The sequence below is a fragment of the Manis pentadactyla genome, chromosome X (genome assembly GCF_030020395.1).
Source record: "Manis pentadactyla isolate mManPen7 chromosome X, mManPen7.hap1, whole genome shotgun sequence".
NCBI lineage: Eukaryota > Metazoa > Chordata > Mammalia > Pholidota > Manidae > Manis > Manis pentadactyla.
The window spans coordinates 121927806-121942535 of record NC_080038.1 but is presented as its reverse complement, the minus strand read 5'-3'; the positions used below and the strand labels follow the sequence as shown (position 1 = coordinate 121942535).

Sequence of the window (14730 nt, the reverse complement as noted above, 5' to 3'; positions counted from 1 at the left end):
GCTAAGTTTGCAGGGCCTCCTTCCATGGTTCATGTAGACTGAGTTCCCTCTTTATCTGGTAGAGACCAGCATTTCCCCTACCGCATTTCTACATTGACATTATAAGCCTTTGGATCAGTGGAAGGGACTGGCTGTGACTTATGTGGATTGACTGAGTGCATGTGGATCAAATGAATAGAGCAGAACATTGCTGATTTAGGATGCTCATGTTCGGAATGCTGCAACAACCCATTGCTGAGTGGCTGGACTGCTGCACTACTGATGGTGGCCAGGCGCAGGAATAGTCAAAGAAGATGGGAAAGTCCACTGGAGGCTTGCTTGGTATGAGTTTATTATTATTGTGATAAAAAAAACCCAGGACACTAAATTTACTATCTTAACAATATTTAAGTATACAGTTCAGTAGTGTTATTATATTCATATTGTGCAATTGATCTCTAGAGCTTTTTCATCTTGTAACACTGAAACTTTATACCCATGAAACACTAATTTCCTCTCTCTCTTCCTCTTGGTAATCACCTTTCCAAATGAGTTTGACTTTAGAGACTTCATGTGACTGAAAACATACATTACTTATCTTTCTGTGACTGGCTTACTTTACTTTGCATAAAGCCCTCAAAGTTAATCCATGTTGTAACATGTGACAAGATTTCCTTCTTTTAAAAGGTTTTATAATATTCCATTTTATGTATGTAACAAACTTTCTTTACCCTAGTATGAATTTTAATGCCACCAATCTACTAGTTGGTGAACACTATAGAAGTGATTGATTCAGTTGGTTAAACTAACCATGACCAAATAGGATAAAACAAATGGTTGATACAAGGGCTGACAAATAACCTTTTTTAGTTTCGTTTTACTGCTTCATGGGCCTCATTAATCTGCTGTTTGAGCCATTCTCCATTCCCTAATCACCTCCTATTCCTTTGGTCACCTCTGTTTACTCCCACCTAGCTATGTCTGCTGTCTACTGGCCTGATAGAGACACGTGTTTACAGATATTTCAGATACTGTGCTTTCATCTTCTCTGCTTTGCTGTTTACCTGCAAATCATTTCATCCTTCTACCACATATCCTTCTGTCTGAATTACCTGGAATGTGGCCACAAACCTTTTCTTTGCTTTGACAGTGAAGTTGTTTCCATATTTATTGAAGCATTGGGAGGATGTGGTGGGGGCAGAGGTGTTGAGATTTTCATCTCTGGTGGCAAGAACTTTTAAAATAAACTTTCTTCCCCCACCCCCGGGAGATCCTTTTATTCAAGCAAACTTATTATAATTCAGATTTTCTTGATTCCCTACAGAGCTTCGCAAAATTCAGAAGTCTGTCCCTGCAGGGAATTTCACTTATAATGGCCTTCATTCAAAAGATCTAATTCTGTTCTCTTTCATTGTGTGCATGGAGAGAGATGGAAGTGCTCAAAGAAAGGCAAGTAACCCCTGAAGAACTTGAGTTTCAATATCATCCATATCACTCAGGGTGAGAGAGGGCATTCTGTAGTCATGAAACGGTTGGCAGGGGAGAGAAGAAGAGACAATGAGACATTAGGAAAGGGCTTAAGAAGGTGTCTTTTCTGTTGTAAAATTACTGGTTTTTCTTTCCTTTTTTCTCCCAATTGCTGTAACTTTTCATGCCTGGATGTTATTATATATGTCTTTTCAAAACAACAGAAAATGCTGAATGTTTTGTCTAATGTTGAATTGACATGTAGATTTTGAGAAGGACACTTTGTATTTCCCCTTTTATTTGGTTAGTTTATCTGAAGCTTGCAAAAAATTTTAAGGAAAACAGAAAGTGACTGTTTCAGTTATACAGAGAATGGAAGATAACCAGGGAAGCAGAGGTCTACTGTTTGGGGGCACGTGGTATAGTGCTGATGGGTGAGAGAGGAAAGTTTTGTTTTCTTTGTTAAGAAGAATGACCACAAAGAACATGACTTCAAAGTTGCTGAAATCCAAGTTGGGTGGAGGGGCTGTAGAACAGCACCTCGGTTCTGTAAACTGAATTCAAATTTTCTTGGCCAGGAAGAATTACCTCTTAGAGAGAACTCACAAGCGTGTGTTTAGAACAAATTCTTTGTGATTATTGACAAATAGTGGGCAGCAGAAGGTGTGTTGAAGATTAGAGATGGTTAAACATAGTTCTAACTTCAGGGAGAATCAGAAGATGTTCCACAAACTGCAAGGGGGGGACCCTGATGTTGATTAGGAAAAGATCCTGGAATGTGTTACTATTATATAATAACAGTTGTTTCCTAGTTCTTAGAGGAGGAACTGAGGTTTATGGATACTATGACTGGGAACAAATTATGCCAAGGGTTTCTTCTTTACTTTTAAACAATTACCAACCTGGTAAGGTTTCTTTGTAGATAAGTTGGAAATATAGGTAAGCATAGTGTCTTTCAAACTTGTTTTGACTTTAATCATCAGTAAGATCTATGTTTTATACCATTATCTACTACACACAATTGAAATAAAAATTTCATGAAATAGTACTTCCTTACCCTTACTGACACACTATGATTTTTTTGTTCTTTTTTGTTAAAGCTGCCCATAGGCCATTATATTGATTTCCTGATCCACTATGAAATCACAACCCATAGGTAATAGTTCAAACAGGAGGGCTCATAATTGAGCAGATAATAAGTGCTGTGGTGCCATAATTTCATCTTAGTCTATCTATCTATCATCTATCTATCTATCTATCTATCTATCTATCTATCTATCTATCTATCTATCTATCTATATCATCTATCATCTATGTATCTATGTATCTATGTATCTATCATTTATCTATCTCTATCATCTGTCTATCTATCTATCTATCTATCTCTATCTATCAATTATCTATCTATCTATCTATCTATCTATCTATCTATCTATCTATCTATCTATATCTATCACTTTTATCATGGATAAAGCCCTAGAAGGCATTCATCAAATCCATAGGTGACACAGGGCTGGGAAGGATAGTGAAGATATTGGATAATAGCAGAAGAATACCAAGATTTGGACTAAATCTAATGAGATGGAATTGAATACAGACTAATGTAAGATCCTGTATTATGATGCCAATAGCCAGCTGTGCAAGTACAAGATGAGGAAATGTGGACAAGAGACACATGAATTTTTAGTCCTCTGTAATTACATCATATGTCCAAAGTATCCACAATCCAATTCAACTTTAGCAGTGGTTTCTTAATCTGTGCTCTTTATTTACTTAGCATTCTGCAAAAGTGCCTTGGGGGTTTCCGTGCAAACTATCATTTGGTAGGAGTGAGCCTGAATAGGGAAGATTCTACATACCACTTGTTTGATTCTGCTCTTTGCATCACTTTTATAAATGGGGAATTATTTTGTTTGAAGTAAATGTCCTTTGGCAAAATCCTTTTGAAAACCACCAGATAAAATGATCAGAAACACAATACAGAAGGAAGGTTGTGCTAGTCCCCATTCCACCTCTGAGTTAGAGCACACTTGGATTATTTTATTCATCTCTAGAAGCCTCACTTTCAAAGAGGTATAGATAAAGGAGAACTGGTTCAGAGAAGAGTGAGGAGAATGGTGAAGGATCTCAACACCATGTCAGGTGAGGTGCAGTTAAATGAATTGGGGATGTAATTTAGGAGGCCTGAGAGAGTTGTTCAAATATATTGAGAAGGCTGTTCTCTGGAGGAGGCAGTTTGATGTAATATTTGGTGAAAAGAATGTGGACTTTCGCATCAGGTCGACCTGGTTCAAATTTCACCTCTGCCACTTACTGGTTCTGTGAGCTTGACTAAATTATCAACTCCTCCAAACCTTGTTTGTCATGTTTAGTAAAAATAGGGGAACACAATCCTTACTTTGAAAGATTGTCATGAGGATTAAATAAGATAACATGCAAATACTCAATATACTGCTTGGATTACTAATATATTTATTTCAGAGAAAACAGATTAAACTCATAGCACAGGGCCTAAAAAGTTGTGGTAAAAATAGATGGTGAAAGTTAAGATTAAAAGTTAAAGTTAAAGGGATCCCAGAAGAGCTTTCCATTAGTCAGAGACATTCAAAGATGGAAGGAGCTGCCTTGGGGAGGCAGTGAGTCCCCTATTACAAGAGGCATTTGAGAAGAGGTTGGACTGTTACTACATGGTGAGAATATTCTGGAGGGAAGCCCAGCATTAGATGACTGGGGAGAGGAGTAAGGTTCCCAGTAGACTAGCTCAGTAGATTACATACATAGGGCCAAAATTTCCTTCTCCAAAGAACCAGTTACTGTCCCTCATTCACAACCATGGATGACGTGTCCCTCCACCTGTTAGGCCTATTGACAAATGGGTGCTTGTGGGACCCCCTGGGGAGTACACAGATGATCCAACAAGCATTTGTGCAGGACTGATTATGTATCAGATACCTGGACAAACACCTCAAAGTCTGTGCCTTATGACCAGTGGGTCAACTGGATTACCTGTGCACACAAAAGATCCATGGTGCTTGTGGGTGTGCTATTGGGCTGATTCTTAGGAGAGCATTAGTCTGGCTCCAAGGAGTGAATCAACGCTCAAATTTATTATTGCACCAAGAGACTGGGTCTAACTCCCAGTTCCATTCCAGTCAGGCATGAGAGGGAAGTGAGTTACCAGGACTGGATGATTCAAAAGCAGCAGTGGAAATAAAGAGCCCAATCTCTTCATAATCAACTCATCTCCTGAAGTGAAAGGCCTGGTTGTTTATAGCAGTGCTTACAAAGGGCAGTTATGCTTCAGAGTTTATACTGAGAGTTCAGTTTCACATTTCAGTAAATCAAAAAATGATATTGATTTTGAACAAATGGTTGATTTTATTGTCAAAGCAAATTTCATTTCTTGAGATGATTAGGTCTTATTAAACTATTTCCTAAGTGCCACTAAACACATTCTGTGAATAAATAGCATATTCCTTAACCAAGTGACATTTGTCACCCGCTAAATACAATGATATCCAGTTGTCACCGAAAATGTAGATGTTAGAAAAATGTACACTGAGCAGTCAGAAAGCTTGTGCTTGAATCTTGGCTGGATCACTTAATAACTCTCTGGTCACAGCTCAATACATAATCCTTCTGACTATCAGCTTTCTCCTCTCTAGGTGGGGATAATAATACCTACCTTTCAAGGGTGGTGGGTTGTGGAGATAAAATGAAACAGTGTGAATAAGGTGATTAGCATAGTTCTTGGCACATAGTAAGGCCTCAATATGTGGTAGCAGTTATTACTAGAATGACCAGGAGGACATCAAGATCTCCTGGAGATTAGGGCAGGCTACAGAGGATTGATTCTTCCTGGGGCTCAGGTTTGCCTCCGAAAAGTGCGGAAGACAAAAGCGAGTCAGAGAGAGAGGACTGACTGTTCTCTGCATCAATTCCCAGCTTCCGAAGGTCCTGTGCTAGCATGGATGAGTCTTCCCTTGATGGGGTCCTTCTGGTGTTGAAATGCAGGGAAAGCAGCAAGGAACTTTAGGGACTGGGTTGTATTTCTGTTGAGAAACCTTTATAGAGTTGGAAGGGACCTTGAGAAAATAGTGGATCTATCTTCCTGATTCCAGAGAGGCCTGTATTTCAAGCATTCACAGATTATTGCTATTCAACATTTGCCTTAAAAGTTTCAAGAAGGGGAACTCTGTAAGATTTTTTGATTATGTATGAGCCTGCCACATACTCTTAGAATCAGTAAGGTCTTCATAAGATCTGATTCCTTCATGCTGCAACACAGGCCTCTATTTTCTCCCTTGTCTGTTCCAGTCAGCAGAATCTGTGTGCTCTCATTTAGACATTTGTCTCTCCCCTCACCCATTGATATATTTTGATTTACTGAAATATGAAACTGAGCACGGTGTAAGTGCAGCTGCACCACTGTAAGCACTACTGTAAACAGCTGGGGCTTTGCTCTTGGAAGGTGTTATGAAACTCCCCACTCAGCTGTCTTACCTCTAGCTGAAGACAGCCCATGTTCATAAGTAAAGTCATGGGAAACATAGGTCCCCAGTCAGCCACAGTTGTCTAAACAGACAAGGGAATCTCCGGCCATAGAGGCTGCGCATCTAGGAAGCTGGGCCACTCACTGGCTTCCTCCTGGTAGATACCCTATCCACCCACCCATCTGATTTTAGTCAGGGTCCCCCAACTGTTGCCCACCTGTGCCACACCTGGGGGCTGATATGCACACACCCGGGAGCTGATTTGCTTCAATGTCAAAGCTTCCCCTTCCCAGCCAAACATCTCAAGAGTCATCTATTTTCACTTTCTCCATTTCTTCACCTTCCACTCTACCACCGCCATCTGACTCCAGTTAATTAGCCCTCTATCAAAGGCACTCTTAGCAGAGTCATGAATGCTGTCAAACCAAGTAGCTTCTTAAAAAAACCTTATGTTACATGATCTCTAAGCAGCATTTGGTCTTAACTATTCCTTTTCTTTTGAAAGCTTGCTTCCCTTGGGCTTTCTGACCACACGCACTCCTGGCTGTCCTCCTGCCTGTCAGGTCTCCTCAGTCTCCTTTGTGGGCTCCCATTCCTCAGCCTTCTCTTGGATATTGATATCCAGGGAGCTTGGCCTTAAGCCTTCTCTCTCTTTTTTTTTTTCTTGTATGGTATGTACCCACCCTAGAAGATCTTGTCCACTCCCTTCTTTGCTGTTACCATGTGTCAGATTTGATAATCTCAAATCTAATGTCCATTTCAGGCCTTGAGCCTCAGATGTATATCCAATTGCCTGCCAGATCTATGTACCTGGATGCGCATCAGCACCTCAAAGTCAGCATGCCCCAAACTGAACCCATCAACCAACCTTCACCTGAGCCTGCTTCTCCTCCTCTTGTATTCTGTATCTCAGTGAATGGTACCATCATACACATACTTCTTTAATTCCAAAATTAAGTCAGTCAAGTTCTTTGATTTTAGCTCCAATATTTCACTAACCTGTCTAGCTTTCTCCATTCATCCTGGTGATACTTTAGGCATGGCCATTACCATGGCTTGTCTGTGTAACCTGCATAAAGCTGAGCAACTTCATGGCCAGTGCCATCTCAGAGTAGTGTCCCAAAGAAATATCATTGAACATTCAGAAAAACATTGAGAAGAGATTTACTTTGTATGGAAGTCTCTTAAAAAGGTACTGATCATTTATATATTGACATGTTTTGTCCCTGTCACACTTGTATTACTTCAACAGCTATTTAAGGGGTCTCCCTGCCTCTAACACTGTTTCCCTCCACTCAATTCTCTACACGGCAGCTAGAATCCTCTTTTAGAAATGAATGTCCATGCTTATGTGATTATTGGCTCCCCACTGTCCACTGGATAAAACTGAAACTTTGTCATGCTTGTAAGGTCGTTCACCCTATTGTCCCTGGTTATGTCTCTAACACTGCTATATTCTTTGCACTGTAGTGTCCTTGGGTATTAGTATATACATTAACTGCCTGCTGAGCACTTACTATGCATGTCCAAAGAACACATAGTCTACCTTGGGAGACTAGTTAGATACAGTTTGGAACAAAGAACAGATTATGTACTCATGTGGTGATCTTACTTTTCAGTAAGGGAATGAGACAAGGGTGAGGATTAGAGCCACTAAGGAAGAATCCCACAGAAGAGGTGAAGTGTGAAGAAGGTGGGGAATGGGATTTGGAGCAGCAGAGGTAATTCCAGACTGAGGGAAAGGGGCCATGAGAAGCAAGCTCCTAGAGAAGGTAGGGCGTCATATCTGGATACTGAGGTAGAGATCAGTATGGACTCATTGTTGTGTGCTAGCCTAAGAGGACTACTTGAAGTTCTCTTTAGGGTGCTTTAAGCAAAGAACAAGGAATGAAGGATAGCAGCAGAGATAGCTGCCAAATGACTTGGACGGGAAACCACCTTTCTTTCCCAATCAGTCCTGTTGGTTTCTAACTACCCCCATCCAAAATGAAAAAACCCAAAACGCTATTGTTTTCCTAAAGCTGAAGTTCTGTAAAGGAAAAGGGAAGGTGGTGGTGGTGGTGGTGGGGGATGCATTAGGGAAACTGAGGCTTGGAATGAAATGACACAGGGAAAATGTGATTCCATCTCCTGGTTACTAGGGCTCCTTTTCAATGGGCTGCACTCTGTGTCCCAACCTGAAAGGGATGAGGTAGATTCTATGGTGGCAGTTATGGCTTGCAAAGTGTCATGTGAAAAAGAACCCTTCTCATGGCAATGAAGATCATGTTTGCTCTATTTAGATAAAGAATTCTCTTTTGAGCATAACTTTTCCACACAGAAACAGATAAGTTGTTTAGAGTTGACTGATTGCAATACTAAGTGTCCTATTTTGTTATAAATATCCCACAAGTGAATCATATATGTGAGCCTTCTCTCTTTTGTCCCCCTCCTCCATAAACACATTTACACCCTTCTTAACTGTCATAAATAAAGCTCCTTTTCCTTGCCTAATGCAGGACTTTGCATCACGGAGGTAGGTTGCTCTAGGACTTGATAGCCTGATCCACTCAAATTTCTCTTAAGAATGGTTCTTTTATTTTTGTAAGTTTTCCAGGCCTGCAAATTCACATTTTTTTTGTGGTTGACTACATTTGGCTTTTTTCCCCTGAGTTTCTGGGGTTAGGCAGGGGCACCTAGAGAATAAGAAACCCCCCAATATGCACATTTCTAGTATTTTATAGAGATGTGTCTGCTTGGAGGATGGAGATGAGAGGGGATTTTAGACCTAATGACTAAAGCAAGGTTTCTGGGTGATGTGTTCACTTCCCTTTATTTGTTATCTTAGGTTTCAGGTGGTATAAAGAATGCAGCATCGGGAATATCTTATGTGGAGGCTGCCGCTGATTGTCTATCGAATAGCAACCCTTCATTTCCTTCCAACAGACCCCCAATTTGGGTTCAAATATTAGGGAGCAACATGCTCAGGGAAGGTGACCCAGTTCCAGAGGGGCTAAATCCATTTTGGAGATCCCATTTCCCCTTTGCCAGTAGCTGGGCAGCACGACACAAGAAGGAAATCTGACATCGTTGCCAACTTTTGGCCATCTCACTATGTGAGAAAACGAGATCTTATCATTTAAACTGCTGTTAGATATGTGTTTGATTACTTGTGGTCAAAATCATCCTCTGTGATATACTAACCAATCCTAAAACTCAACTTCTACTCTAATTCATTTGAAAAGATTATCTGAAAACCCACTTTTTCAGAGCCACAGATCCATGGACTATTAGAGCTTGAAAGTCCCTTTGTAGACTGTCTAGTCTATTTCCCTCATTTTACACACCAACCCCTTGTGTCTGCAGACTAAGAAAGGCATCCACAGGGTGGTGAGACTGTGTTGTATGTTTCTACAACCTCTCTACATGATGAATCCTGATTTTGTAGAATTGTGGTAGAAAAGTCCTGATTTTGTAGAATTTTGGACTCAGATGAGAGTTACAATGAATTTTCCCTTTTATTCCTACTGACAAAAAGCTTTCCTACATAAATGTACAATAGATTTCAGAGGGAATGTTGCTTTTACTTAAGAAAACTTTCAAACATTCTAGATGTAGCTATTTTCATACACATGAATAACAAGCCACGCACATATATTCATTAAAAAAGATTTATAAAGACTTTAATAGTCAGTACTTTCCCAAATGTGAGTTACTGGATTATTTAAAATAATAGAAGTACGTATCTTGGAAAGTAGTCAGTGAATGAGATTGGCCTTACCCTCTTATTGATTCAAGTTTGAGAGACTTTCATTCCATCTAGCATTACTCTCAGCTTACCATTTCCTCCCAACTGAGTGTTCCTAAAGAGGAAAAACGTAACTTACGTAAAGAGAAACTTCTGCTATTTGGTGTTATAACAGATAAACCAGGTTTCCTTTCGACCTCATTTCTGGGTGAGACAATTATCATCCATTTCCATGATGCCAAATGGTGGTAACATTTGAAAACCAGTGGTGCGTACCTGAGTGATGTCCATTCCGGAGTCACAGCTCAGTGGCTGTGTGGAAGTGAGACCATTTGAGCCGATTACGGTTGTGATCACAGCATTCTCATCAATTCTCCGAATCATAGTCCCATCCACAAAGTAAACGAATCCATGCCTATCAACTGTGATGCCTGTTGGGAAAGAGTAAATGAACATTAGTAGTCTAGTGGGCCACATCTGCGCCACGGTCAGTATTTTGAAAGAAGCCATAGAAATGGAAAGGCATTTTAAAGACATATGGACTCAATTTTGCTCAGCACAGACAGGACAGTAATAGAAGAGGTTTGTTCGGACACATATTCACCTCTTTGTGTATTGAGAAGAAATGACAAAATGTACCATGTGGAACTAAAGGCAGTCTAATAATTTTGTGTTGTCCGGTTTTACATTGCTACCCCCTTGATACTTGCTTGCCCCACAGTCAGAAACAAAACTCCTCTTTAAGATGAATGGGAAAAGACAGGGGAGGCAGTGTAGGTCACATTTCTTCCAGAGTGCAGATGCATGGGCCACTGCTTATGTTCACAGCTGCCTTGGAAGTAAGTGACTTGGAAAGCACTAACATCATTTTCATCAATTCACACTGTTAACAGAGAGTTCGCAATAATTCTGATAAACTGAGCTGAGTTTTTTCTCTGTACTGTCTAATAAGAGAGGGGATGGAGAGAAAAATTACGGTATCACAAAGGGAATTGGTAAGCTTCTAGAAAAAATAAGAGCCAATAAAGTTCTCACAGTTTTTATCCACGTGTTAATTAGAGCCTGGTTTCTTGGGAAATACATAATAGCAGTTAGAAGGCTTGGGTTCTAATATGCAATATGCCACATAGAAGTGATGTGTGCCTTTGATTGAGTCATTCGTCTTCCCAATCTTCAGCCTCCTCTTTGGTAAAATATGGAAAAATTATCCATCTGTGATGTGATTTATAATAAGATAATATATATTTGGTCTTTGTCCTTGTTTCTAGCACAGAGCTGCTAAAACTCTCAGCATTTCCTAAGTGACAGAGAGATCAGGGTCTCTTGTTAGGTTAATAAAGCACCTTTGGACAGCACCAGGGATGGGGCTGGTTGCCAGGAGAACCCACCACAGCATTAGAGAGTGGGAACTTTCAGTCCCACCTCCACCAACCTCTCAGGAGGGGAGAGGGGCTGGAGGCTGAGTTCCATCACCCATGACCAATGATTAAATCAATCGTGCTTATGTAATAAAGCCTCCAGAGAAACCCAGAAGGATGGGTTGGTGAGCACGTGGAGATGTGGGGAGAATGGCACACTCAGAGAAGGCATGGAGGCCCCATGCCCTGTCCCCATAATGTGCCCTATGTATCTCTTCCATCTGGCAGTTCCCGGGTTATACCCTTTTATAATAAACTGGAGATCTAGTGACTAAAATTTTCTAAGTTCTGTGAGTCAATCTAGCAAGTTAATCGAACCCAAAGAGGGGGGGTCACTCCAATAGTGGGTCAGCAGAAGTGCAGGCTGACAACCTGGAGTTGCCACTGGCATCTGAAGTCAGGGTGGGGGTGTGGCCTTGTAGGATTGAGCCTTCAACCTGTGGCATCCGATGCTTTCTCTGGGTAGACAGTATTAGAATTGAGTTAAATTGTAGGACACCCAGCTGGTGGCCGAGAATGGCTTTTTGGTGGTGTGGGGGAATCCCATTCCCCATACTGGAAATTTTTCTCAGTAAACCATTTACTGCCTTACCTAACGAAGGAGACCAACAGCCCTGGTTTCCCTGGGACTGAGGCAAGGCTCAGTTTTAACATGGGACAGTCCTGGGCAAACTGGTATGAGTTGGTAACTCTATACCTAGGTTGCTCTAAGTATCATATGAAACAATACATTTAGAAAGTGTCAGACATGTATAAAGACCTTATGGCTCAACTCCTGCTTCCCTTGGTGCTTTTGACAGTGCTCTTGAAAATAATCACATGGCATTACTTTAAAACCAGTCTACAATTTATTCTTTTCCCATATCTCCTTTATTCAGACCTTGTGAAACTCAGAATGTATATTCAAGTTAGGAACATCTGTGATAACAAGCATATTTTGATCTTGTGTACACACACACACACACACACACACACATACACACACACACACACAAATTTTCCTGGCAAAGAGTTAACTCACTTAAAGACAGTTTATAAACCCAACTTAGTAAACTGCTTTTAGACAATCTAATTCGTTGGCAGGAGGTTAATATTAAGACTCAGCTTTATGGTGTACTTTGATTAATCCTGATGCTCCTCATGAAGTATTAATCCTTAACATCTATAAAAGTTACAGATTCATTTTAACTTTCCCTGAATGCCTAAAGGCTAAAGGCATCTATGTTTCGGTGAGTTCTCCAAGGAAACAAGGATGTCCAAACAAGGGGATTTCCATGTCAATGAGTCCCTTTCTCATTTTTAGAGACACGAGGACCTCTAAGGAGGTTTTTTAAAAAGCCATAAGATCCGGCAGGTTAAAGGATGATAGCACATGAACATTTCTTTTTCATTTCCAGAGCATCTGGACTGAAGATGAACCAAGGGGTACCTCTGCTTTTGTCTTTGTGTTTTGGCAAAACCAGTTTCTTGAATGCCTAGTATTTGGTCTGGCCTGTGGCAAGCCTGTGCATTGGGATCACCTTCTATGACTTCTGTATTAAATATCACTGAGTGTGAAATTTAAACTCTGGCTGTCATAAGAGGGTGGATTGAAAGGTCAGGACTCAAGTCTGGAGAAAGAAAGGCTAGAGTAGATAAGCTTGATGTGTATGAAATCATGAATCATTTACCAAACACATATTGAACGTCACTGTGCCAAGTCGTGTGAGGGCCACAGGACAAAGAATCCCAGGACACAGAAACTGGAACGAAGAGAAATACTCTGAATGCGTTGTTCTAAGTGGGAGGTAGTAAACTTATAAGATTGAATCCCCTGAAAATTGGAGCAGGTTCCCAAAAGGTATAGAGAAATAAAAGGATTCCTATAGCAACTAGTGTATTTGGGAAGGTCCTTACATCTTTATGCTGACACCCGGGAGGACAATTCTATTCCTTGACTACTACACTCCCCATCCCCATCAGAGGGTGAGGTTTGTACTGATATGGGGAAGATAATCCCGGACTTTATGTGGTTTTCTCACTTTTAATTTCTGTGAACTTCTAAACACTAAATTCCTCTCTCTGTTTATGTTAGCTGGATTCCACAGTTAAGGGTTATTAAATAGTCACTGTTGACCTTAGAGCTTCATTTGGCCAACAGTTTGTAGGGTATTCTCCCTCCATATATTTGTGTAGCAGTTTTGTTTATCCTGGTCCAAATTCCAAAATTCTCCTTTTTCTTGAGCTTCTTTAATTAAGTTTGTTTAGGTTTTATACTTGTGTTTGGAGTTGAAAAAGAAATTGTTGAAAGTGCTTTGAGGGACTGTGTGAGAGATGCTTTATTAATGCATCTAGGCATATTTTATATGAACATATTTTCATTTCTTCTCATTTTCCTGAACCAACCAACCAACTCCTGTCTCCCCCTCCCATGCCCCCCACCCCCCACACTACACGAATTACCCAAACAACTAGTTTTACAAATTCTTCACTGGTGAGGCTGGGGTATTTAATTTTCGCTGAGGTTAAAAACCAAATTGGAAGCCCCAGTTCCAGGCAGGAAAAAGAGAATTATTGGCAAATTACTATAGTTCAGGGATGTTGATGATGCAATATATCTATAACTGTTTGTTACATTGAGTGGGAGGAGGTGGCACATGCCCTGTATATTTTAAGCTTTATTCTTCAGAGATGAGGATGCAAGTGATTTCAGATCACATAAAGCCGTCTGGGGCTAGCAAGATCTGCAGATTCAATTGACTTTCATATGTTGATATTGTACTCAGATTTCCAAAATTTGGTACTCAAATGCTGTGGGCATAATTTGTTCTGATGGCCACGTCCCTTGATTGGCTTACTGACAGTGTTTTCATTACTACTTAAAACACAACTGAAGGCACAGTCTTTGGGTAAGAAAGGAATTAAAGTGCATGTCAAGAAAACCACTTCCAGCATTTAAAATTTTAACCAGTATTCATTTTTAGAGCAAGCAAAAAAATATATAGATCTCTGATATTGCCACAAGGTTAGGCAGTAATACAGGGTGGGTGGGGGTGGAGGTGGGAAGAACACCACACGACAGCTTGAGCCCCCACAATGCCCGACCTCCACCAAGGAAAACATTGGGATCAGACGCCCAGCCAGCATGTTTCTCTTGGAGCACATATTTACATTTGTGAGAAAATAAATAAATCCTTGTAAATTAGTGCATATAATGAAAGGCCTGACAGACCATAACCTGGAAGTGTGACTAGTTCTGTCTCTATTCATCAATGTTAAGCCCTAACAAGCTCTTTCTATGGACAGAGCTGCTCATAAATAAAGTGCATCTTGTAAAAAAAATTATTCACAATGTCTTATGCAAAGTAGGAGACATTATATAATATCTGAACTGCATGCTCTTTTCTCTGTGAAGCATAGCTCTGTATGAAACAGCTGCAAATTACGGGTGAAATTATTTGACTTCTTCCCTTGTCTTATTGTCCTCCAATGAATAAATACTATAATTCTTACAAGGACAATTGCCTAAAGCTGGGGCAGCCTGGGTAGTTACTAATAAATGTATCACCTGTTGGGGAAGAGGACCATGCCAGTCATTACTGAAGCAGCAGGGGCACCCTGATGTGGGATTTCTGGGAGTCCAGATGTGCACGTTAATAGCCTGGAA

General features: G+C 40.4%; 1 protein-coding gene across 2 annotated transcripts in view; it reads right to left on the bottom strand.

Annotated features, from left to right (window-relative positions):
• Positions 1-14730, bottom strand: part of TENM1 (teneurin transmembrane protein 1) — a 735522-nt gene that overhangs the window by 66526 nt on the left and 654266 nt on the right. For both annotated transcript variants that reach the window (XM_036880853.2, XM_036880855.2), the window contains exon 25: positions 9943-10097. In XM_036880853.2, the coding sequence (XP_036736748.2) occupies positions 9943-10097 (155 nt within the window). The remainder of the gene's footprint in view (positions 1-9942; positions 10098-14730) is intronic.